This window comes from Olea europaea, chromosome 1, assembly GCF_002742605.1.
Source record: "Olea europaea var. sylvestris chromosome 1, O_europaea_v1, whole genome shotgun sequence".
Taxonomy (NCBI): domain Eukaryota; kingdom Viridiplantae; phylum Streptophyta; class Magnoliopsida; order Lamiales; family Oleaceae; genus Olea; species Olea europaea.
In genome coordinates this window covers 6,938,747-6,965,531 of record NC_036237.1, presented here as the reverse complement: position 1 = coordinate 6,965,531, position 26,785 = coordinate 6,938,747, and the positions used below count along the sequence as shown (strand labels likewise).

At 32.2% G+C, this 26,785-nt stretch overlaps 2 protein-coding genes across 2 annotated transcripts; one reads left to right on the top strand and one right to left on the bottom strand.

Moving 5' to 3' along the window:
• The first annotated feature begins 13,270 nt into the window (after nt 1-13,270).
• On the top strand, nt 13,271-16,941 carry LOC111391957 (NAC domain-containing protein 7-like). Its single transcript, XM_023017273.1, has 4 exons — nt 13,271-13,650; nt 14,899-15,082; nt 15,229-15,500; nt 15,909-16,941. Exons 2-4 carry the CDS (start codon nt 14,923-14,925, stop codon nt 16,548-16,550), a joined length of 1,074 nt encoding a protein of 357 aa, XP_022873041.1. The 5' UTR covers nt 13,271-13,650; nt 14,899-14,922; the 3' UTR covers nt 16,551-16,941.
• Nucleotides 16,942-20,925: 3,984 nt separating this feature from the next.
• LOC111391877 (monocopper oxidase-like protein SKS1) lies at nt 20,926-26,189 on the bottom strand. The gene is made up of 9 exons (XM_023017185.1): nt 25,782-26,189; nt 24,781-24,890; nt 24,396-24,666; nt 23,957-24,095; nt 23,029-23,395; nt 22,174-22,539; nt 21,998-22,076; nt 21,425-21,627; nt 20,926-21,347 (listed from the first exon to the last, which is right to left on the bottom strand). Exons 1-9 carry the CDS (start codon nt 25,926-25,928, stop codon nt 21,227-21,229), a joined length of 1,803 nt encoding a protein of 600 aa, XP_022872953.1. The 5' UTR covers nt 25,929-26,189; the 3' UTR covers nt 20,926-21,226.
• Nucleotides 26,190-26,785: the final 596 nt, after the last annotated feature.

Here is a 26,785-nt window from a genome sequence, read left to right as displayed (position 1 = left end):
ATCTCCAAGTCTCATATATATCGATTGTGCTACATGTACATAATGATTTACTTACATGATATGGTAAAATATGATTGAATCAAAATTTTTTCGACCAAATAATAATAATAATAATAATTTCATCATATATAAATTATTATTTAACTTTATTATGTACAAGTAGCATTCCACATCCAATTCATATCAACTTGAATTCTCTTTCCACCGTACTGTCAAAATTTAATGTGGTGCTCGATTCTTCCTTATCCATCTTCTCCTATGGAAGAGAACCCAACAAAACTCCATATACAAAATCTTCCATAGCGTGCCTTAACTTGAAATTAATCTTTACTCGATAGCTCTTAACATAATGTCGTATATGTAGATTTAGTTTATGTCGTATATGTAGATTTAGTTTATCTTTATTCCATTCTCCAAACAAACCCCTTATGAGAATTTATATCATTCTTAAAATACCAATGGTCTGCAATTCGATCGGAATACTTCTTAATTTTGCAAAGTGGTCCCTGAATTATCCAAAATCATTTATTTATTTATTTTTATTTTTTTTTTCAGTTTTAGAAGTTAAATCTGTATCCATTCCAATGATACATGTTAGCCAGCACATAATTATTGAGTTTTTTTTTTTCCCAAAAATAGAACTTATCATGTTTATTGGAATGAAAATGTATAATGTTTGGTACATATTCTAATAGGACTTTTTGTTTAAAAATTTAAGATGTTTGAGAAAGAAAAAATATATTAATTTAAAATCTTTATCTTCAAATACTGATCACATTAAAGTCAAATTTAATTTTTATTATAACACAAAGTGGAGTTTCAATTGTTCGTTTGAAACTATATATCTCGTATCTTTAGATTCATTCTTGGGCCGGTCTTGTAGAGAATTGGGCTCTGAACGATTTGGGCTTCCATTTTACATTGCTCCAGGCCCAATGAATGATATCCTCTTGCTCTTGTTTGCACTTCGACATTATGGCATTACACACTAGGGCTGGGCAAATCTCCCGAACCGAATCGAACCCGACGGTTCTTGTCAAATTAAATACCCGAACGGGTATCTGAATTGAGAACCGACGGGTACGGTTCGGTTCTTGGTTATAGACCAAGAACCGAAAAATCGAATAAGAACCGAATCTTTCTATTTTTTTTTTTATATTGAGTAAATCAAATTATTTTAATTTTAATTTTTTTCTAAACAAATGAACAAATTAATGATTTCTAAATCCAAATTTTTGGCCCAATAATTTGTTTCATTTCTAATTTTTTAATTTTTAACCTAATTACCCATTTTATTGTTTCATTTCTAAGCCAAACAAGATCAAATCCACTAAATAACCTTAAATACCTACACTAAAGTGCATAACGTTGTCTCGACTCTCGCACTCACTCTTGCAATCTCGCTAATATTCTAAAACCTAAACAATCGTCGGCCGACACTCTGTCTTCCGATCGAAGCTGTGACTTCCGCCGACCGAAACTTTGATCGTAGCTTTCATTTGAACAAGGTAGTTTACTAGTCTCTAACATTCCAAAACCATTAAATGTATCATTAGTCGTATTTATATAATGTTGTTATAAATGTTAAAATGTTTAATTATAGTACCTAACGGAACCGAACCGAACGGAACCGAACCCGAACGATTCCATAATTATATTTGGACCCGACTATTCCATTTACTATATACCCGAAAAGTTTGGATCGGTTCGGTTCTAAAGAGAACCGACCCGTGCCCACCCCCTATTACACACATATATCACATAATCACTTATAAGTAATGTTATACTAATCATTTCAATTTTCTCCCATGCTTTTCATTCTCCACTATAATGTTATCATTTTCTTATAATATTATATTAACTATAATTGTGACCATAATATTGAATGGGACTCATAAACCAATTTGCAATCATATAATTTCTCCTGTTAAAATAATTACCCATTGTTAGGCTGGCTAGGGTTTCTTTTCTTGAGAATGTGACAAGTATAGGTAACAATAAAATTACAGATAATTATTATTATAACTTTATTCGTCCAAAATTTCTATTGTGCACACACGAGTGCACACGAAAAAGGTTAATCATACACTTGTTCGACAAGCCTTCGTCAAATAATTAACCTAGAGATTTATTATATCTAGAAAGTGATTGTAGTTAAGACAACTTTATGATCCACATAACTCAATTTTTTTTTTTTAAAAAAAGAAAAAGAAAAGAGAACTCTTTAATCTTTGTTTATTGTAGCAATTATTTTTCGTCGAATTCTTATTTTTAATATTCTATTAATTAGTAGATCTCTTTGATGATGATTTATATTAAAATATTTTATTTTTCATATTTTGAAATGAGAAAAGAATTTTTTTTTGTGCTTTTTGTTTATTTATTTATTAAAAATATGATGGAATAATAAGTTTTTTTGGGCGTCATTTCAAAAGTTAGATGATAAGAATGGGATGAAAAATCGTTGATGTAAGTGTTATAATGAGTAAAGATTAAGAACCTTAAGTACAATAAAAATATGATGTAAGAAATAAAAATTGTGGTGTAAATGTAAGATTCTAACATAATAAGTCCGACAGTTGGATCATGAGTCTAATACTTTCCTAATTAATTTTTTAACATGAATATAAAAATAAGAGCTTCTAGAATATACAAATTTCATTTAATATTTTTTATAAGGCCATATGTATCTCCAAGAAATAAGAGCTTCTAGAATATTTTTAGTAAAAATTGTGCATTGGAATTTTTGGCACAACCAGATACTGTTGATATTCGACGGAGCAAGTTTCGAAAATAGAATATGAATTTCCAGATTATGCCTATTATGGTCTAGGAAGATATCACGTGTACCGAATTTTTTTAATTAATCTCTTACCGACTACTCATAATAGGAGGTGGACAAATATAATTATTATATGTACTTTAAGTAGCAACACTTCCCAACCTCAGTGTTGAAACTTCTAACCTGTTCGACAATTGCCAACGTGAATTTCAACGGATGGCTATTGGGTTTCGAGTGTCGATGTTGGATAACGAGTGTCAACACCTAAGAAGAAATTATTTTGACTTCATTTTAACAATTCTTTGTCTTTTCCATTGAGAAAAATTAAAATAATTGACGTGTGAATAAGTTGAACATTTGAAAGTGTTGGAAAATGCAAACAAATGTCTTACAAGTTCCTTTAATAAGTTGGACTTTTGGGAATAGAACTTCATCCAATAAGTTAAACTTTATTGGTAATCACAATAGAGAAAGATTATGGTGAAGACAATGGTTTTGAATCCTCCAATATGGTACAGTAGAAATAAGGCAGAACTTAATGAATTGTGTGATATCTTCTTGGTTTAAAGAAGATGGATGGAAAAGGGCATCGCTTGAGGCAGGCTGTGACAATCATGTATGGGTCGTCAATTATGATGATGTGTTATTGGAAAAGAAGTCTCATCGACTCGACATGAAGATAGTCTTGAGTTTATAATATAGAATTCAGCTGCCAAATAACATTTGAAATAGGACTCCAAATCCCAACAAAAACAATGATGGAAGATAGGGCTGAACAAAAAAGGAAAAATAGAAAGTGATCATCCTCGACATTCTATCTCTATTTGGGAAGAATTTATAAACAACTTTGTTAATAAATAAATAATAGTGAATGAAGGATAAGTGAAAAGTAGTTTAGTCTATTGTATAATTGAAAATGAAATTTGATCATCTATAGATAATTTATAAATCATTTAAAAATTAGCCAAAAGGAGGCTTAGACTTAAATTTGGGTGGGGTGGGAGAGGGGGATTCATTGGACAAGGATTACTAGAATAATAGGACCTCGACAACACCATAATCATTCATTTAAGTCACATAACTAAAAGATACGATGAAAATATTCCGTAGATAGTTTTAAACTTGATACTTTGATCGTCAAAGGATAGGGACGAAAACCATTTAACATTAAAAAACCACAGTATATTTTGTTAAAAATCCAATGATGATTAACTAGTTTTATTAAAATAATAAAATTCGTTGATAATATTTTTAATTTTTTTTATTGAATATAGTTTATATTGTAACATGCGGATAATAATCCAATATACAATTTCAAAACAAACACATAACTAAAATTTCAAATTAAATGAAATGCAAAAAAATAAAAAAAATTGTCGTATAAAATTACTTTCAAACAAACTATATTATATAAAAGAAGTACGAGTCTAATACAAAATTTAATTAATGGAAGCCCAAAAGCCACTACAATTCCATCGGTGTAGCCACTATTTCTAGCACGATAATACCTCACATCCAAGCCATTGAAAAAAATCAAAGTGAACTTGATAATATAACTTTGTAGCAATATATGACATGAGGATGAGCCTATAGGCATTAACTCGAACAGTCTTCCATGGTATAAAAATGTATTATTCTTGGGGCCGGCCTTGTGATGAGAATGTGGTTTGAGGAGCTTTTAGCATAATTTGACATAATATGCCATGCATCGTGTTCTTTAAAATAGACTTTTAATTTTTACTGATTGTGTTGGATAGTTGTTAGAGCTCAACCGAACCAAAGAGTTTACATGATTTCTGATTGGTGGATCACTTGGTTATTCAGGAGTTTGTCATGCCTTCGGATGAGCAACCCCAAGAATGAGCACATCTCCCGAGAAAGAAACTTTAGGACCTCAAGCTCACACAAGAGGTGATGACATTGAGACGTTCTTTAACCATTAAGATGACCTAAGTGATTTTTAGAGTAATACTTTATCATGTTAAAATTTATTTTCATCCATTTTTGTTGACTAAGCCCCAGTTTGATCCCCATTAAATTAAATTAAATTACATTCCATTTTTCTCTCTCCTATTTTTAACCACACAATTTTTCATAAAATAATATTACACGTAAATCGAAAACTTTTCCTTCTTTTTCAACCACTCATTTTTCTAAAAAATATTATTCCCCCAATTTTTCATTTTCAGGTAATGGGGATCAAACAAGGGCTAAATTTTGATATAAGAAAAGGCCGTCTAAAGTCCCAATTAAGGTCAAACATATATTATCAAGGCTTAACTAAATAATCATTTCTTCCTTTTCGTTCTTCGAGATTTGAATTAAAATTTATTATCCACCAATAAATTGACATATCATGTTATCGATGCTTAACATATATGAACACCGAGACTCATTAAATCATTTCTATACATATACTTATATGCATCTAATTTCAATACTATTTGGGAGCTCTAACAAGTATATTATACCTTCAATGAGTATATAATACTCAAGATGAGCGTATGAATACGCATAGATGTAGGCCAAAGTGAGTGGAGATATTTTTGTAAACCCATCATTTGCATACTGAATTAAATGAGAAGACTGCTTACCATCTTTTCATTTTCATATACATCCATGGAAAAAGAAAAGGTCTATGTGAAACAATGAGTACAATATATATGTGGGTCCAGCCAAATCCTTGTACATCTGATTCTTGTATAAAATTAGTGTTCAGTGCCAAAAAATAATGAAGCTGAGCCCTTGTCTGGGTTCATTCTTTTGAAAAAAATACATTTTTGAATAGTATTTTGATATTATTTCAATCATACGTTTTTCAATAAAATAATATTAAACATAAATTTAAAATTTTCTTTATTTTTTGATCACATATTTTTCATCAATATACTATTCAAAAGTACATTTTCACCCTAAATGGGGCTCAAACAAGGGCTAAATATGGGTTTCTGATGTGATAAACAAGTGCAGTTGGTAATATTTGTAGGTGATAGTCCTCTCTACGATGGTTAATGACATTCAAAAATTCACCTGATTCTCTAACGTTTTAATGAGCTTAGTATCAATACTTGCTGTATTCCGAAATTAAAAAGATATATTTTTAAATAAACAAAAAGGAAAATAAAGAAGGTGACATCATTTTATGATATTTCTTCATCCTCTCCAAATTTGTCAAAAACACTACTAAAAGGGAGTACTATTAATTATTATACAGAAATATACACTAGTTGGATTTCTTCCCCACCAAAATTGCTAGATTTGAGCAATGAGTAAGGACATTTCCGTCTTTTTATCTCACTGTATCTTGGGAAACAACCAATAGGGACAATTCCACGTGGGCCTACAGTATAAAATATAAAACTAGTAGTAGATGCAAGTTGTAACATAAAATTATCCGCATTTGCAGGGTAGTAGGAGGTGATGATGAAACCTGGTGGGCCATAAGAAATATTATAGATGCCGCAAAATCATTGGTTGAAGTCACTAACAGCGAATGGGATTAAGCCACGTGTACCATGATGTTATTGCTGTGTCATTATGAAATTATTTGGGCCCAAACTCTCCCCTGGTTTTCAATATTTTGTGGAGGTTAAAGTACCTTTGTGCACTTTTTTGTGACCCTTGTATTTCTCAAGGGCTTCTACCTTATATGATACTCCAAGGCTACGTCTCAGCATTCCATCAGACGTTACAAGGTTATTGTCTTTGAAACTTCCAAAATTTTGTTTCCATTATTAAAAAATTGACTAGGTTAATAATTTTTGTTGAAATTGACTTAAGAAATAAATATTTTGAAATAAAGGTCCGTTTGATTGTAAGGATAAAATTTGAGTGGAATGAAAACGAATTCCAGAAAATTGAATTACATAAAACTCGTTTTACTGGAAATTGACAATTAAATGTATTTAATTGATATAATTTTTCACCTGAAAAATCTTGAAATTTTTTATCTTTTAGTGTACGTTTGGCTTTGTTTTCATGAAAATTGTCAACTAAAAAGACAAAATTTGTTACAATTGGGAATAGAATTTGTTTCAATCGCAAAAAAAAATTAAAAAAAAAAAGTGGCTGGAAATCCAATTCTCACAAAAATGGGAAGAATTGATTTTCCACAAAACCATGGAATTGGCACATGTGTGGAGGGAAGTTGGAAAACAAATTCCATGGAAATTTTTAGCAATCAAACAATACAAATTGGATGAAAATGAAAAATATTTTCCATGGAAAATCAAGACTATTAAACATGACCTAAGTTTATGTGTTTCTAATATCCATACAAATACGATACAACTGTTTCACACTATACTAGACTCAGCTCAAGTATTTCTTGAATGGTTGTAAACCGAACTCTTGGAACATAGCGCATGCTCAAGTGGGAAAGAGTTGATATCAAAGTACCAGCGGGTCTTGTAGTCAAGCTCTTTTTTGCTTGTGTAAATGAGATTAGATGCAAGCGACTGAGAGCGTTGTGTGAAGGTAATAGTAAACTTGAAAATTATAACGAAAAATAGAGAAATTAACTTTGGTTTTTCACATAACAGAGATACATATTTTAACAGTAAGGCAAAGTTACACTCAAAATAAATAGTTTACTTAATTGACAATTTTAAATAATTAAAAATAATTATTTTTAAAATTGTTAGTTTAGAAATAACTTATAAGCAAACTTCCAAATGAGTTAATATTTGAAGCTTGAATCGACGAAGACACAATTCTTTAAGCTCTGCTTTGATTTTTATTACAAAATAAATCAAGTTAAAGCATCTGAGGTAACTCTCTATCAAGCAAAATATTATGGAGTTTGATACTTGTATAGTTCACTTCTCTTTACACTTTCATTTACAAAATGTAGATGTGGCAAGGGCTTTCACATTACACTAGGAAGGTAAATGCCCGCCATGTCATCATCTGTAAATTTTTTTGTAATTTTCTATTTGTACAAATAATTTTATTCAAATAGTATGACAGATAGGGATGTCAATTGGGTTGAGCCGGTTCGGCTCGTCAAAGTTCGGCTCGTGGGCTGCTCGGGCTCGTCATTTTTTTTTCCTCTTTATTTTTTTTCTTTTTGTAGTTTGAATATAAACTTATTTGTTATTTGTAATAAAATATGTGATTTGAACATTTCAAGTTTTGGTATATACAGTAAAATCTCTACAAAATATAATGTTGGCGTCGAGAAAATATATTATTTCAAAGAGGTTAATTTACTAATAAGTAAATAATTTATGATTTATTGATAGATAATATGAAGTCAATTTTAGTCGATGCTTAAAAATATAATGAATACCAGAATTATCACATTGAAATTAGATGATGATGTAATAGCCATATGACACAGATTATTCAGAAGGTACTTAATACACCAAGGAATCATAATATATGTGTTTTCCCAAAAAAATAAAAAAAATAAAAAAAAGATTCAAGCATTAAAACCTTAAATAATTACTTTTAAAAAATGGAAAATATACCAAAAGTGTAAATGCATTGTAAAAATACTAGGATGAGTTGAGTTTTATTTTAGCACAAAGAAAAAGTAAGCAATAAGCCCCTGTTTGGTCACCATTTTAATTTAATACATTTTTTAATAAAATATTATTAACGTAAACTCAAAACTTTGCCTTACTTTATAATCATACATTTTCCAAAAAAAAAATCCTATTTCAAAAGATATTTTTTCCAAAATCATATTAAAATGAAGTCCAAACAAGGGCTAATTATAATTTCTTAGAAAAAATGTTGAATTGAAAAAATAAAATAAAAATGGAAGTATTCTAGCAAAAGGTTCTTTAATATATGTTATAAAACTTTACATATTTAATCAGTGATTATTTCCTATTTTCGTTGGGCCGTATATTATTTTAAATAAAATTATTATCATATGCATCTAATGAGATTATTAATTTAGTATATTGGATCGAATCAGATAATTATTTTATTATTATTTAAGCAATGTTAATAGTATATTTAGAGCCTGTTTGAATCTCATTTTTCTCCATAATATATTTTAGAATAGTATTTTGATGCAGAATGTGGAGTTAAAAAATAAAGAAATTTTTAGGACTTGCGTGTAATAATAATGTTTTACTGAAGAATATATGATTAAAAATAAGAAAGGAAAAACGTATTTTAAAACTGATGAAGACCAAACAAGAGCTTAACATTCATTTATTCATATTCTACGATATTTGTTATATTTATAAAGATCCCTACTTTACATCATGAAAAACAAAAATGATTTTATGTTCGGTAGGGAAAGCGAAGATGGAGTAAGGGCAGCACAAACGAACTTACATCCAGAAGTTCGCTAACCTGCATGCATCAATCCGTAAAAATCGAAACTAAGATCTTTCTTAAATAACCTCCAATTATACCAATAAATTCTTACCTTGTTACATTTTGCGTTTCGACATAATTATATTCATGCTTATTCGACACTGTTGAGCTCCTTCGTGTGACAAATATTTATTATAGCTGTTGAATATGTTGAACAAGATATGATCAAGAATTAACATTGGAAATGGAATTGAGCTAGGACTCTCAATTTGAAGCCCTAATATAAATTTGTTAACTCAATTTTGTAGGTTAATTAGTAAATGTAAATAGCACGTGGAATTTTTATTTATTTACTATTTTTTTGGGTTGGGTGGGCGAGGTTTTGTGGGGTGGGGGCAACTTAATGATACTGGCTAGCACACGCCAGACAGCAGAGCCGCCAAACTGAACTCCAACTCCACCAAGACATATCATTTCTCTCGGGGCCCACTTTCCACCACAGCCACCCTATACCAATATGTGCTATATTGCAAATTCCCTGGTCATCTCAGCTTAGCCAAGCCAAGCCAGGATCTTTCAATTATTAGCCGGCTTGATATGCATTTGGAGTAGTGCTGTCATTCTCTTGCCCGCCCGGTACACAAAATAAAGAATTGTAAACCAACCAACGGTAGGAACCCATCTGTGGTCGTTGGACATGGGGATATATATATATATATATATATATATATATATATAAACACACACACCCACCCACCAAAATTGCAATCCTGCACTAATAATTTATTGGGAAATAATTAAAATCTATTTTAGAAAGTAATATGGACTTTATGGGGTTATATTCACTTATCAATCTAATTAAGAGGAATAATTGACAATCCTCTTGTAAAATCTTCTAATTTTATGACTAATAGTTCACGCAAACTTCAAACATATCGAATTGTTCGTTAAGATTTTAAAATTTGATACAAAAGTCTTGAAAATCTTAAATGGTTGATCTTGTTATTAAACTTTGTGAAGCTCTTTCTATATTGATTATCACATTTTTAACAATCGAGTTGCAAATAAAGATTAACGAGGATATTCTAGAGGATTTTGATTCATTAATTCTTTTAGAATCAAAATTTGTTAAACTCTGTGTACGGTGAAGGCTTTGAACTCTGATTTCCACTTTGCCCATAATAGGAGGCTACTCCATGATGCGAATGATGTGCTTTGAGAAGTCGATGGTGGTTCATGTCACTTCATTCTCCATCAAGGAAACAAAGTGGTTTATGAGTTAACTTTTCATGCATTTTTATTTCAAGTTTCTTTTTTATGGACTATATTTACAGCTTGATTGGGAGGAATTTTTTATCCAAAAAAAATTAATTTTTTGACCGTTATTTCACTATTCGAGCCGTAATTTTTGACTTCTTCTCTCACAGGTGTACTCCACTTTTCTTCTAACGATCAAAAAATCAATTCTCAAAATCCCTCCCAAACGGGGCCTTATTTCTTTCTATACCAGCTTTTGCTCTGGGAAATATTTATTAATAGTTCGGTGATTGAAATTTAAAAAAATATATTCAAATAGTAAAGAAACAAAAGCAATAGAAAATAATCAATTATTTAAATTTCGTGGATCCAATTTCAAATTAATAAACAACATACATATTTTTAAGTAGCATTTTCTGAAACAAGTAAAAAAAATTAATTTTATCTTAATAACTTACACATCTGGTCAAAAATAAAATAAAATCAACCTGTACATCAGTTAATGTTATATAGTAATATGTTTAAGTCTCTGTTTGCAAATAATTTATGGATGATTTAATTTATAATTAAATAAAGAAACATGATGAATAAGTTGACGGTACTTATAAACTTGAAATAAAATTTTATCATTTATAAATAATTTATAAATTCTGTAAAATGGAGCCTAATTTTGATATATATGAATAAGCCTTCTTTTACAACGTGACGGGATTGAAACTAGATACGTTTCAACAGGCTCAAGCCCCGTTTTAGCCAGCTTAACTCTTTTTTTTTATAGCACATGACAAATTGTTAAGAAAACTCTCTCTCTCTCTCTCTCTCTCTCTCTCTCTCTCTCTCTCTCTCTCTCTCTCTCTCTCTCTATATATATATATATATATATATATATATAATGATGATAGTCGGTGGGGGTGAAGAAGCGTATAGGTCACGAGGAAGAACTGGTACGTTAAATGATGCTGTGGAAAAAAATATATGTAGCACTGAATTTGGTACCAAATTTTTATAGCTTTAGACCATAAATTTACATTTATAGACTCTGAAATTTCTCTATTCATTTACCGTACTACACTCAACTATACAAGTTACAAATGTTTCGGACAATACTCGACTATAAAAGACGATTCACACGTTATTATTATTTTGTACAGTTTAATGTATCAAACGTGTCTATATTTTTAGTGTCGTGTGCGTTTCATAATTTATCATCAAATTTTTAATCTCAAATTATTTTATTTTGACGTCAAATCGATGTCAGATTTCCCACATTTGAATTGTGCAAAGTAATTAGAACACTTGTTGTGCATTTAACTCTCCAAGATGGAGAATTATGGTGGTAATTATTGAGACAGTTAACAAACAAACCACTTCAATTTAATGAGAAAAGACAAAAGTAATTAATTACAATTATTAACACAAACCATTTCTTTTCCAAAGTACAAGTCTTCCTTTATCATTACCATCACATTGTAAAACCCTCTAACCCGAAAGTTAAAACTTTTCGACACAAGACGAGCTTGTCTATTAAATTTTTTTTAATACAACTCTTCACGTACGTATTAGATTCATTCACTGCCATTCTTTTACCCACAGTGAGAAGTCTCGTCTTGTCCATTTTAAAGATAACCTTATTTAAGGTTTTTCTACCACATCAGCAAGTAGGCCCAGAACAATTTCTTAGTTTCATTATTGTTCTAAAACAACCTTCTTTGTGCTAAAGTCTCGTGATCAAGAATTACCCGCGTAAATAGCATGTCAAAAAAAAGGATGAGGCTTCTAGTGACCAATTAGATAATGAGTGATGATAAAATTGGAATATAAATTTTAATGAATATGTCTAAAGTTTAAATGGATAAAAAGAAAATATAATTAGTAAAATGAAATATTCATGAATTAAGTGTGACCGTGCGCATTGGGGTCCCAATTTTGTCATTAGTAATGAACAAGAAATTGTAGGGACAAGGAACATAATAGGGAATGTTAGGGCTACCTTACCCCATTTAGACAAAGAGGTTTAGCTTTTGGCTTCAGACTGTCGGTTAAGTCACCGCTGAGAAAAGAAAAGAAAAATAAATTAAATTAAGAATAATTTATTGTCCCTTTTTGGTCTCTTATGGCCTCTCAGACAGACTTGTCGTTTGATGATTGGTCCATGGCATGACATCTCCCATTAACACCTAAAAAATGGATTAATAAGTCATATAATTCGTATTCACGTTAAGTTAATTTGAATGAATTAGTTTGAATATATTAAATAGTTTAAGCTTTGATGAATATATTCATGTTATTACGATATATATGTATATATTTTCACAAACCATTTTATAGAAATTTCTTAGGTGTTCGATCTTGAATTTGAAAAGACTTGAATTAGGTATGTATGAAGGAGAACACAAAATTTTAAACTTTTAAATGAGTTTATTCAATTCCCTCATGTCTTATTTTTCAAGAGAAAAAGAGTTTAAATAAGCTTGGACGATACTTAAATTTTTCTCTTTTAATTTGATTTAGGATTATTTGGAGTATAGAAATGTGTCGAGTTTAGATTCAACAAGAACATGATTTAAACTTGCACTTCAATTAACAAACAAAATTTGATGTTTTCTTTTCTTATAACTAAACTTGGAATATTTATGTGTTTATCACACAATTCTTGTCTCAATCGAACATTTGAAAAGTGACCATTAAACAGAACATTCTCTGAATAGAAGTCTCTCTCAGTTGCGAGTGGTGGAGGTGGCAGTTTCCCACAAGCTGCTCTTTCTCTCTCCATTTCTTTATCTTTCTCTCTCTCTATATCTATGAATGTATCTATCTGTGTGCCTATTTTGCGCCACCTTTTTTCGCGCCCTAAAACTTTCCCCACAATTCAGCCCACTGTTGATAGCGAGGGGCAATCAAATAAATCTGAGCTAGCTACATGATCTTTCATCATTAGGGTTTCTCGCTCTACTTTTACTTTCTCTCTATATTTCTCTCCTGATTTGGTTGTCTTTATATAATCCCATTTGTTCTCTATTCTTCCATTACTCAGTTTGCCAATCCGGGTTTTCTTTCCTCTCCTTATCCGGATCCGATCCAGTTACAGACAAGGAGAAAACATTAATCCTAGCACTTCTTGTTTCTGTGTACAAGAACTGCTAGGGTTCAAGTTCCGAGAAGCATATATTGTTCTTTCATAATTGCGTTTGTCTTTTAGCTGTCTGAATTTGGTCTTCCTCTAATTTTGGAGCATTATTGGAATATGTATTCATCTCTCTAGTCTAAAATCTCCATTCTCAAAGAAAACTTCTTTCTTGCTGAGACAATTTGGTTTTGCCAGGAAATAATTTAAGGTTTGATCTGAGCTCTCTCTCTCTCTCTCTCTCATATATATATATATATATAGACACACATACAGACACACATCCGTGAGTGTATGCGCGTATGATCTTTGTGCTTCTACCATTGTAAGCTATTAAACCACATTTGTTCTTTAATGAGACCTAATCATCCACAATGAGTGGAGCTGTGATCATTTGTATTTTTCTGTGATTCTATAGTGATATAAATCTCTTAATATAACTATTATAATGCTATTAATTAACATATAATCTTATATTTGCTTTTGAGCCATCCAATGAAAAATTTGTGCTTCATGCTAACTAATATATATTAATCTCATATATTACAAGGATAAATCTTCAACATGTCGCAAATCTTACGTGTGGACTAATTTGAAGATTACTCAATAATTCATGGTCACATCCCTAAAAGAAATTATGTTTGGAAGTTATTTATGTAGTAAAAAATAAGAATAGATTATATATCAGTTCGTAAATCTTAAACAAGAGGTCTATGCAGTTGATCCTCGGTTTAACCATATTACATAATGATTCACAATATTAAAAATTACTCATCTGTTGAGTGTATATATTTTCCGATTTCGCTCCTTAATTTTGTTAACTTACCTTTAAGATATTAATTATTTCTATTGCATAAGCCTGCAACATCTTTTTGACACATAAATGGGACCATTGGATCTGTGAACTTGTGATGCTAAATTGATGAAATTTGAAATAATCAAGAAAAAACCTAAGATCGATTTGATTAGTACAACGAATGTCTTTCAACATCCTGTCTAGTTAAATGTATTAAAAATTAAGCAAAAATGTTGTTACCATTTTAACGATATTCCAAGTCAAACGGTTACCTAAACTTATATTTTAGTGATGCATTCGAGTACTCTTGGTTTCTTTGTACTTTCTCCCTTCATATATATATATATATATATATATCCTTCTGACGTTGCATTTTTTTGTTGGGTGGGTAGTGATATAATTTTAGATTGAATAAAGAATCAATCTGTTCTTTCTTTCCCTACTTCAAATGTTATCACGTTTATTAATTTCTCATATATGTATAACTTGGTATTTCCTGTACAGCTATAAATGATGAATTAATGGGTAAAGAATCCTACATATGTGTTTTTCATTCATAATAATTTTTCCTTTTTATCTTATGTCACTTGATTTATATGATTGCTTATTATCTTTAAAAAACTGAGTCTCTGTATATTTACTATTGCTGATTATGCATTGCAGGTTTCAGATTTGACTCAGGATACTATGAATACTTTTCCACATGTTCCTCCAGGGTTTCGATTCCACCCAACTGATGAAGAACTTGTTGATTATTACCTTAGAAGAAAGGTTACTTCAAGAAGGATCGACTTCAACATTATTAAAGATGTTGATCTGTACAAAATTGAGCCTTGGGATCTTCAAGGTAGGTTGAAGACAACATAAGTAATTCTTTAACAACTTAAGCTTTTACATGAGTAAAATTGTCTTTGCTTTAAAAGGAAATTTTTAAATGATGTGATTCAACAAGGCGTGTAGCAATTCATTTTTATTTTTATTTTTCTTTAATAGAGCTATGCAGAATAGGAGCAGAAGAGCAAAATGACTGGTACTTCTTTAGCCACAAAGACAAGAAATATCCAACTGGAACACGCACAAATAGGGCAACAACAGCAGGATTTTGGAAAGCAACTGGTAGGGACAAGGCCATTTACTCAAAGCACGATCTAATTGGGATGAGGAAGACCCTGGTGTTTTATAAAGGAAGAGCGCCAAATGGTCAAAAATCAGATTATATTATGCATGAATATCGCCTTGAAACAGATGAAAATGGGACTCCACAGGCAAGTATATACATTTATTCTAACATTATATAGGGTTTAGGGTGATCTCCTTCAACTTAGTAGTAGAGTAGGGAGAGGCCTAAGATTCAAGTAGTCCCACTGCCCATTAATGATAACTGTGCACGTATCAAATTTTCGACGAAAAATTAAACCGTACATGTGTGAAAGGCTAGTTTGAAAGATGAAATATATGTATTTACGCCTTAACTTTTTGATATTGTTGTTCAAAAAACACAACCACCACTCTGCAATCTACTTAATCTATGCATGTATTACCAGATATCGACATTAGCACGTCCAGCTTAGCTTTTTTGAGTTATAAACGTGTTTGATTGATAGTATATATTACCGAGTGTTCGAAAAAAGGAAAAAAGATTGAAGTGAAAGTATAATTTGAATTTTACACAGGAAGAAGGTTGGGTTATCTGCAGAGTGTTCAAGAAGAGGATAGCCAGCATGCATAGAGTCAGTGAGCATGACTCGCCAATTTGGTATGACGATCAAGTTTCATTCATGCCGGAAATCGACTCACCGAAACAGCAGAATCTGGATTACCACTATCCTTATAATTCCTCCAAGAAGGAGCTTGATTTACAGTATCAAATGCCACCTGATCTGCACTTTCTGAATCAGCTTCCACTTCTCGAAAGCCCAAAAATGGTGCAGCCACCAACCAGCATGAGTTGCAGCTCAATTTCAACCTATGGCGGCATTCACATAAACAATTTATCACACTCTTTTCAGTCATCAATCCAAAGCCACGATCAGCACAACTTTCACTCAGTTTACAGAAACAGTACTACTGAACAACCTGCAGGAGATCAAATGACGGATTGGCGCGTACTTGACAAGTTTGTCGCGTCCCAACTCAGCCACGAAGAGGATGTTTCTAAGGAAAATGACTATTCCAATGCAGCAGATGCCGCCTTCCATGGAGGCACCGATGAATCCAATATGATGATGATCACACACTTGAACAAGCAAGAAACAGCACCAGAAACTAATGCCTCGACCTCATCCTCCAGTTGTCAAGTTGATCTGTGGAAATGAATCCAATAAAACCAATATGCAAACACTATATATATACTGATCATATAAGCATACAGATGTTGAGGGTAAACATCATTAATTTGTCCAGTTTCTTGTAAATAATAAAGCTAAAATTATATTATAAACTAACTACTGAACCTTGGACTGCCCACCTAGGATTAAGTTAAACGGAATGTTTTAGAGGACTAGATAGAAGAGTGAACAAGATTTTAGCTTCTTTTTCATTTTTAATCCCGTCCCCTTCTATCCACTACAACACACCAAACGTGTCATACAAGTATAACGCATGTAGCCAAGATGTTATTCTTGTAAGATAAGGGCTGTACTTTGCTGCAATAGTTGGAATTGCAGCATTCCAATATGAAATGATCTGATAACCACAGATTCTTTATGTTGTCTATCTGTGGATATTTGAAAATATGTTCAAGTGTTTGTACTGATAAATAGTACTAAAATTATAATATATAAATATCCATTTTGTTTGTAAAAATTATATAGAATTGCCTTTATAATCATGATTTCCTATGTTGAACATGCAAGAAAATGCATTTTTAGATTGAAGAATATCCAAGTTTATTCATTTCTTCTGGGTTGGATTTCCATTGTTTTTTTTTATTTTTTTTATTTTATCATTATTATTTTGTTTAAACTGTAAAGGGGTATTGGGGTTGCTACACTCTTGAAGGTATTTCAGAAAAAAAAAAAAAAAAATGGCTCTTTTCAGCTTTTTACATGAATAACTTTGACACTAATACCATCTGTTGGGGACAGGTACTTCAGATTCAAGGAAACGGTATGGCGTGTTCTGATGGGGACTAGACAGGATTGGGCTGTTGTTGTTCGGTCCAATGGTCTCTAGTGGGAAACATGCCATAAGAAGTCGCTGCTGCCGAGATTTGAGCAAAAAACAGTATTTCTGTTAACATTTTAATAAAAAAGACAATTTTAACTTTAGAATACATTTCATGCGCGCCCCGTTTGGCCCCCATTAATTTTAATTCTATTACATTTCATTTTTTCCTTTTCTATTTTTAACCACACAATCTTCCAAAAAATAATATTATACTTAAATCGAAAATTTTTCATTCTTTTTCAATCACTCATCTTTTAAAAAAACACTATTCCACCTATTTCCATTTCCCCAAAATGGGGGCCAAACGAAATGGCCAGTAGTGTTTGAAGTGTGAAGAGCTCTATTTAATCGTGATATCAATTAGATCAAATTATAAATTAACCACAAATGAATCGATTACATGTATGCAAGTAACAACTTGATTAGCCATTAATTACCTAATAGGGATGCATGAGATTGCTCGAGTAGGGAAGAAAATCGATCTTAGTAATGATTCAGCACCGAGAGTTTTATCAAACTTTATAATTTTTGAGGCATTCTTTGGCTTTACGGTCCACATACCACCAAAATAACGTCACTTCGAAGGTTGGCTTGGTAGTTAGCACAGTGGTTTCCAAAATCTTTTCAAAAAAGATTTTCTGCTTTACATGGAAGTTAAGTTTGTAATAATTCCTACGAAAAATTTAAAGATGAAGATGAATATTGTCCTGTACTGAAAAGATTTCACAGTAAATGGGAAAAAGAAGAATAAGCAACCATGGCACATTGTTTTTAGTTTAAATTAATAAGGTTCCAGCAAATAACTTTTTTGATCTATCAACTTAGGAAATAAGCAAGCTACACTAAAATACAACTTTTTTTTTTTTTTTTTTGCTTATAACTAAGAAAAAATTAACATTCCCAATTATGTATGGAAACAAATGCTTGCTCAGACATAGGTTTAACTAACTTTTAAGTTCAGGCATACATGCTCAGCTGTAACCAGGAACCTTAATTCAGGTGGATTAGACAGTTATGCATGTTATTAAAGAACAAAAATAAGTAAATAGCTTATTATAGTGTTCAATCTTGTTTAGTATTGTGTTCAATCCTAGATGTCACCAACAAGGGTTTTCAGCTTCTTACCATAGAAAACACAACAACAAAGAAATAATTCATAATTAAGCATAATGCAGAATTCTGTCGAGTGCACCTCAGTGAAAACACGAGGGGATGCTCGGCTAAGAATATCGACCCAACTTGCTTACCAAGTGAAAGGAAGCTTATTGCAAGAGCAGGAAAGCTAGTAAACTTCAAAATGAAGGTGACGAAGGATATCATTCATCCCCATATGGATGGGAATGCATGCTTTCACTTATAAATTCACTGCTTTGAAAAATATATGCCTTCAAGTAATTATACTTAAAAAATAATGGAATTTAGAAATAATAAGTTTAAGGACTATTAAGAAGCAAAATACACCTGTATTTGCTCTAAGATGTCAGATCATACTCAACCATTAATCTATGAGCACTTGCCACTTGATGTTGGATAGATGAAATTGTTGTTGAACTTGAAGTCTTGAAAGCAACCAAGAAAATGGTGTAGTAGAAACATGGATTTTTGGGACTATTTCAGAGATGTCATTTAGCTTCAGTATGAACTTTTGCAAACAAAGAAACAGTCATATATGTGTCGTGCGAGTGTGTGTGTGTGGTGGGGGGTGGGGGATGGGGGAGAGAGAGAGAGTGTGTGTGTGGAGTAGGGTTTTTGTCAGTGGTGAAGAAAAGCCCGACAGTCCCTATCAAGCAAATATAGAAAAAACCAACTCCACATGCTGATTGTGGGAATGTTCCTAACTCATTGACCTCAATCTTCGGAAAAACAGAGTGAACAGAATCCTGGAAGATTGAGAGAAATAATAATTGTAGCATGTTTTCAAGAATATAATGTTGTGTGTAAAGGAAGTTAACATCATTAACAGCATGGAAAACTTCACGTGACTATAATCATGTTCCAAGAACACTTCTGTTATGCTTGTTTATATTTTATGGTCTATTCAAAGAATTCTGACCGTTATGGTGCCTATATTGCTGCATTTGATGCCATGGACTGCCCTTTTTCTTGCATTTGCCTGCCAGGCGAGCCTACGTTGCTGAACCAGAATGTAGGCTATGTAGCGATGATATAAGCCACCCACAGCACCATAATCATGACATAGGTATTCTAAATGCAACGACATAAGAAATCACAATATCCAAATGTAATAGCATACTTATACAGATTGAAGAGAGTTAAAGAAAATATAAATTTAGATGATTTGTTAATGTGAATCCAAAAAATTTCTTGACCTAGGTCTAGATTGTTAAGGGATAAAATCCTATGTCGAATAGAGATGAAAATATAGATCAACTTATAAAATTTTGGGCTACTCCTCTTAATAAAGTTGACTTTATAAGATGGAATCTCAAGTCTTAACATAGTATAAGAGCTCATTAAACTCCAACGAACGATTCGATCAGACTGAAACTCAATAAATGAGTATATCGATTATTTTTAATTTCCTATTCTAAAAAAGAAAAAAAAAACTATTTTAAAATACTATTTTCCCAAAAATGAGGCTTAAACAGGCTATAAATTTTTAGTATACTTGGACAAAAATTTATGGAATTTGTGGTTGAAAAAGTGTGTTTCCTATAAAATTTATGGTTAAAATAAATTGTTGAGTTGAATTTAAATTTTAATTAACTATTTTAGTTGAACAAAGGATATTATTTGCTTCTTACTTATTAGTCGGCCTGCCACTAGGGAGACAACACATTCTTTAGTTACTAATTTATAATTTATGTCCCTCTCTTATCCATCCAAGTGGATACTGATCCCCATAGTCAACATAATAACAAGATTTGTTATTTATAATTTATTTCTTTCTAATTTTTAATGAAATTTTAGCTCCCGTTTGATTCCTATTCTTTGGTCACAAAAATGAAAAATATAACCGTTATCCATCACATCAAGTCATCATATTTGACTTTCTATCTTTTATATAGATCCCGTAATAACCATATTTTTTCATTCTCACTCTTAAAAAAGAAATAGGAATCAAACGGGATGTAACTACTTTTAATTTTTTAAGTAAATTTACTTGTTTCTCTCCTATTTGACTTTCCCCCCGCAAATTATGGTCAAAATAGATTCTTAATAGCTTTATCATCTCGAGAAAATCCACCTAATGATTTTGCATCTTTAAAAAGAATACTAGATTAATCAATTCAACAACTAAAATCCAAATTGACAAAAATAATGTAGTTTGCTATTTTTAATTTTAGTACTTCTTAAGTGATGGGAAGATTCTGACTTATAGTCGAGAACATTGGTAGTTGACGGTTGAAAGTGTTGTTCAATTTTCATCAACTGTCACGATCATCCGCCCTTACAAAATGACTGCTCGACGAGCTTCATAAGGTAATCGATTTGAGAGACAACCCCATTGCAAACTCCAATGCCTAAGTTAGTGAAATTATTTATCATAACACCTGTCTCTACGAAGTATCGTCAAAGTTGGCAAAAGTAAAATAAAAGAAAAAGTTATAATCACCAAAGTATGACTTTGGATACATAGTGAATGGTACACGTCTCTAACAAGGCAATCACCTATCTTCAGTAACACTAGATCACATGCACTGAGAAATTTTTGCACAATTCAACATCTCTCTGCAAGATCCCAGATAAACAAGTTACAACTCAAGTAAAAGAAGTGAAAAATGGGATATCCTGAAAGCAAAGACCAGTAGTAACCTAACCCCTCCCTGGCCCGGCCACTCGGTTCCAGTGCTTGCGATTTTCACCAGCTGGAAGTAGTAAAGCTCAGCAGAAAATGGATCACTATGGAAGATATTACCAGCATTGCAACTTGCAGCTTTGAGCAGAATTGTATGGTGGATGCTAAAGAAGAATATTGTGACCTGCAAATAACAAGAGTAATTAAGTAAGACATACACTGAGAGAGAGAGAGGAAGGGAGAAGAGAGATGGTTCTATACTCTTGCATGAGGCTAAGGGCACCACAATAGAGTGCATTATCAGGTACAGGCATTTCTGTTTTGTTACCATCGTCTTCAGGATTGACAATTCTCATGTATGTTTCCTGACCGAGGTACCATCTGTCGAGGTTCTCTGTTCTAAGGTTCCAGACACCAACGTTGTCAAGAGACACAAAAACTGCAGTCCATCCTCCAGCAAAAACCTACATTAAAGTTTACGAAGAAACGTATCATAGATTGTGGAAATGGGATTTTTAACTCATTTATTCAAAAAGTAAAATGATCTAACAAATAGTAGATTTCAAGATCAAAATGCATTGAGAATTAAAAGATTGCTCTGCATCCCCCAGCAGAAATCCATGGCCGCATTAAAAAAAAATAAAAATGGTGAATTAAGGACAGGAAGAGGTTGTAATAAGAATTAAGAGGAAACAAAATAATCCTGTTAATAATGAAAAAAGTAACGATTAAAGAAAAACAGCTCAACACGGGCTAACAACATATTGTCAAGGCCCTAATGTTTCTTTTTGCAAGCTAACCAACAAATCAGAGAAGGTTCGATGTAGAACATACCTGAGTAGTAGAGCGAGATATTGCATCCCACCTATTATATGAACCTCTGTTATTTTCGGTCCATTCACCGTAACCCATGCTGCAGATCATTAATCATGCAATAATTAGATTGGCACGAACGTGCTGCCATCAACCTCTACTCAAAAAATAAACGTCAGGTGCAGACTACTACTAACCCAGCCACAAAGAACGAATAACCATCCATGTGAAAACTCTGTACAACTGTATCATTGTTCTGCAAGATGATTTCTATGAATCCCTTGTATGTAGCATTGATAACAGATCTGTCCATCTTGGGTGGCCTGTCCAGGGGCTTATTCGGAAAATCAAGCTTGTAAGCACCCTTCACATCATATACATCTGCAAGCTTTATTGGTGTATCAGGATTGACAAATGAAATCCCATTAAATGTAGCTCTGAGTTTCCCATCAATCAACGTTGGTGGCAGACTCTTGAGTACATAAACATCAGTTACACTGATTGAACCATAATGGAAGGAACCCTGCGGATTAGGACGAGCTCCACTCGCAGATACATTTTGCCTGACCAGTTTAAAGGAGACACATTAATCAAGACAGATTCTATTGTAACCAATTCTCAAGAGAAAAGGGAAACGTGATTAGAATTTCATGCCAGAATTTAATATCCCACTATTTGTGCTAAATGATAATTTGTCATCTGACTTACTTAAACTTCACTTCATCATAGGGAATGGATTCTATTTTTTTTCTTTTTCATTTTTCTGAGTTTAAACATCTCCTCGTAGCATGCAAGAAAAAGTCATCAAACCATTTCTAACTAAAATATATTTGCATAGACCCAATAGGTTTCCGCTCATAAGAATGGCAGGATCTCAATAGAACAGTAGAAAAGGGAAGGGTAAACCAAAATTAATATGATCATTGTAGTTGCTAAGAGTCTAGTTATTTTAGATCTTCTAGTAGATCAAGAACTGAACCAAAAGGAGAAGAATACCAAATTTATAAGGACCAGGCTTGTTTTATTGTTGTATAAAGAAAAGAGTGATGGACCTGATGGACATGGCCTGGTTCAGTGAAAATGATGTGTCAGAAGCATCATTCGGAGGGTCTGGGAGTGGACCAGCTGCTTTTCCTTGTGAGTTGGAATAATGCAAAATAGCTACACCAGTGACTCTTTGCCAATTTGATTCATTCACAAACCTAGCACTTGCCACAATATAGTAATCACTACTTGCATTCTGATCCATGGTAACCAAAAAAGAGTACGACTGCCCAACATGGATGTCTAAGCTAGTATAGTTTTGTTGCGAGGTGTAATAACCCTCTGTTTCTGCCAGAAGCAAATTATGGTTCTGAATCCGAAAATTTAAGCACGTAGAGACTCCAACATTGTGCACTCGAATTCTGTAAGTTTTGCCTGCATTTTTCGAAATGAGCAAAGTAAGATCAAAAGAATTTAAGACAGCCAAAAATAGAAAATAAAGGTGGCTTAAATGACGACAGACCAAAGGACAAACTACAACAATATCGAAATTTTCACTCATTGGTACCCAAATTAGAAAATCAATACAATCAATTTGAAAGAATTAAATCCAGTATCCAAACAATTTATTTACTTTTCTAAGAACCAAAAGTAATCGGGCTCCATTAAGAAGTTGTGGATACTTAGGTTCTGTTCATTTTGAACATGTCGTGCATAAAAAGGGAGACCTAAAAACAAATTATAGGACATCAAAATACTAAGTAGGAATCCAAGATACCAGATTGTAAGCGAATGCTCTTTTTAGTTGGATAATTAAGGAATTGCAATTCAATTGCCGAAGATATAGTTGACAGAAATGGAAAACAAGGGCTGAAAGAGCACCTAATTATTGTCTGAAATTTCAAGATTTGGTTGACTACGAATACTACACAAAGGAAATAGAATAAAAAGTGTTTCTGCCCTATAGGATTGCCCAGTAATGTTTAAAAACGCGACCTGGATCGACATTGATAGTCTCATAGCCAATGCCATTGGGCACAACTGTCGAGTTGTATCCATAAGGTCCCTTCCCATTTATAAGAACTCCATCCGGCATTCCCAACTCTGTTCCATCATCAAGTCCTTTTCTCATAGCCTAATATTGCACAACAACAGACATAGTTATTGTCAAAGATAGAGGACCTTGTTCAATTATTTCTCTAATCATTTGATTGCATAATTATCTTGAACCATTCCTTTTATTGTTGTGTAACCCAACAAATAAGGTTTTCTCTATGTAATTCTCCAACATGATAGATAAACAATTCGCACTCATTGTTTCATATTACTGTCTCATATTGTTTGTAGTTTCTAATAGGCATAATACAATGAAGAAAAGTACATGGTCAGAAATTTAAATTGATGAGAGAACACCGAACCAGCAAGAATAACTAACCTTGTGGTTGCGAGTATACCAATCACCAATCATGATGACTATATCCTCATCCGGAGTAGTAAAAGGAAGAGGAATAATTTTGCGATTGGTGATAATAAAAGGACCAAATCCACCAGATGCTCTCTGCATGTTAAGTGATGGAAAGTAGAAGAAGCTACCAATCTGATCCTTGACCTGAAACTGGTATGTCCAACTTGATTTTGGAGGAATTGGGCAGTTTGTGCCCAGAACACCATCCTGCCAGGAAGAACGGCGCATCTGGATTCCAGACCTACCATCATACCACAAAAATCAAACCCTCAAGAGAGAGCAAAAAAAAAAAAAAATATTCAAATGCAATTCTGCTAATATCGTAGAGAATAATATACTGTGTATAAAAACATACCAAGTGATCAGGAGATCTTCATCCAATTTGTTCTTAACATTTACCACAACATTGTAATTAGTAGTGACGTTAAGAATGGGACCTGGGAACTTCCCATTAACAGCTATAACCTGAAAATTACAATAGTAAGTGATAAAACATACATTCAAAATCTTATTGAAATGGAAAGGCCTTACCCGCCAACTAGTGGAATTATCAAGCTTGACCAAATACAGAAAAGAAACCATTTCTGCTTCAACTTATTTCCAAATTACTACTCTAAACATAATCAAGTTGAGGCCGCAGAATTAGGAAAATGAATTTGAAACTAAGAGTTGATTAAACTGAATATAACTTGACGGAAATGAAATAAGAAATATCCAAATCTGCAATGCAAGTAGACAGCATTACGTCACAGCAACATTGACCATAAATAACCCCCAAAAAGGGACGCAAAGGAAGAAAATAACTCAATAATCATATGGGTTGTGCTACATATACATCACAACTTACAGATTGGTGTACATATCCATGATGTGGTGAAATATAATTGGATCAAAATTTCTTCAACCAAATAAAACATTCTCCACCCTCCGTTTGACACCATCTATTTGTAAAACTTTATGAAACGCTTTATGTTGACACATCATCTATTTGTAAAACTTTCCGAAACTCCTCATGTACAAGTAGAATTATTCATTTACAACTGTTGTGCCAGGTGTACGTCACAACTCACATTTGATTTGAATCAAACCGTGTGATATTTAAATTTACTACTAATGTGGCCATCATCAACTTCTCAAATATTAAACCATAGTTCCATTTGATTTGAATCAAACCCAACTACAAAAATAACAACTTAGAGAATAACGAGGGCATATGAAAACAGAAAAAAGGAGCAAAAATTAGACCGAAGGGGAGTCACATGACAAGAAGATGAAATCAAACTCAAAAGATTAGCAAAATGCGATACAGAACTGAAAAATCAAGCCGCAAACACAATTATAGGAGATAGAGGCGACCTGTTGAGGGACACCAAGCGGAGAAACAGTAATGTAAGAGAACTCCAACTGGAAATCGGCAAATGGGTCGGCACCAAAACAGAGACCAAATAACAGAGCAATGCAAATCCAACGAAGCAAAGCAAATAATCCCACAAACAAACCCATTATTGAAAATACTTGTATGAATAACAAACAATTGATTTATATAAGTTCCCAAACACTCAACCGTCAGTGGCTCTCTTGTTTCTTACATGACCATAAAATATAGAGTCTCCAAATGCAGAAAAACGCAAGCATACAATGCAGATTGCAAAGGATTCTTCTCAATTTCCTTGCTTGCTCTGATATCCAGGAAATTACTAAGACGGTATTGCAGGAATGAAACGGCTCTGTAGAATTCTCTGCAATTAGCACAAAAACAAATAAAAAACGCTGCTTTGTTTTTATTTTATATTATTATTTCTTCCTAGGAATGTGTGGCGCGATGTTGCTTTTTCCTTAACTTGTTACTGGTTAAACCTGTTGGAGTTTTATTAATAATTAATCCTTTTTTAATACAGCTCAGGGGAAATTGTCTTTACTTACTTCATCTTTGAATAAAAAAAATTTAAATATAAATTTTTTATTAAAAATATTTTTATATATAAATTGTCTTTTTTTACTTTTAATTATAGGATCCGTTTGATTGCAAAAATTGAATTGAATTGCCTAGAAATTATTTTCCTGAGAATTATAAATTATTGTGTTTGATTGGTATAATTTTTCACGTGGAAAATATTGAAATAAAAGTGTTTTTTTGTATTCGTTTGACTTTATTTTACATGAAAATTGTCAATTAAAAGAATATAATTTACTGGTATTGAGAATGAAATTTATTCCTATTGCCAAAAAAAATTCAAAAAATTTATCTATCTTTTAGTATTCGTTTGGCCTTGTTTTACATTAAAATTGTTAATTAAAGGGAAATATTTTTTTACAATAATTTTTAGAATTTGTTTCCATTGTCAAAAAATAAAAAAAAT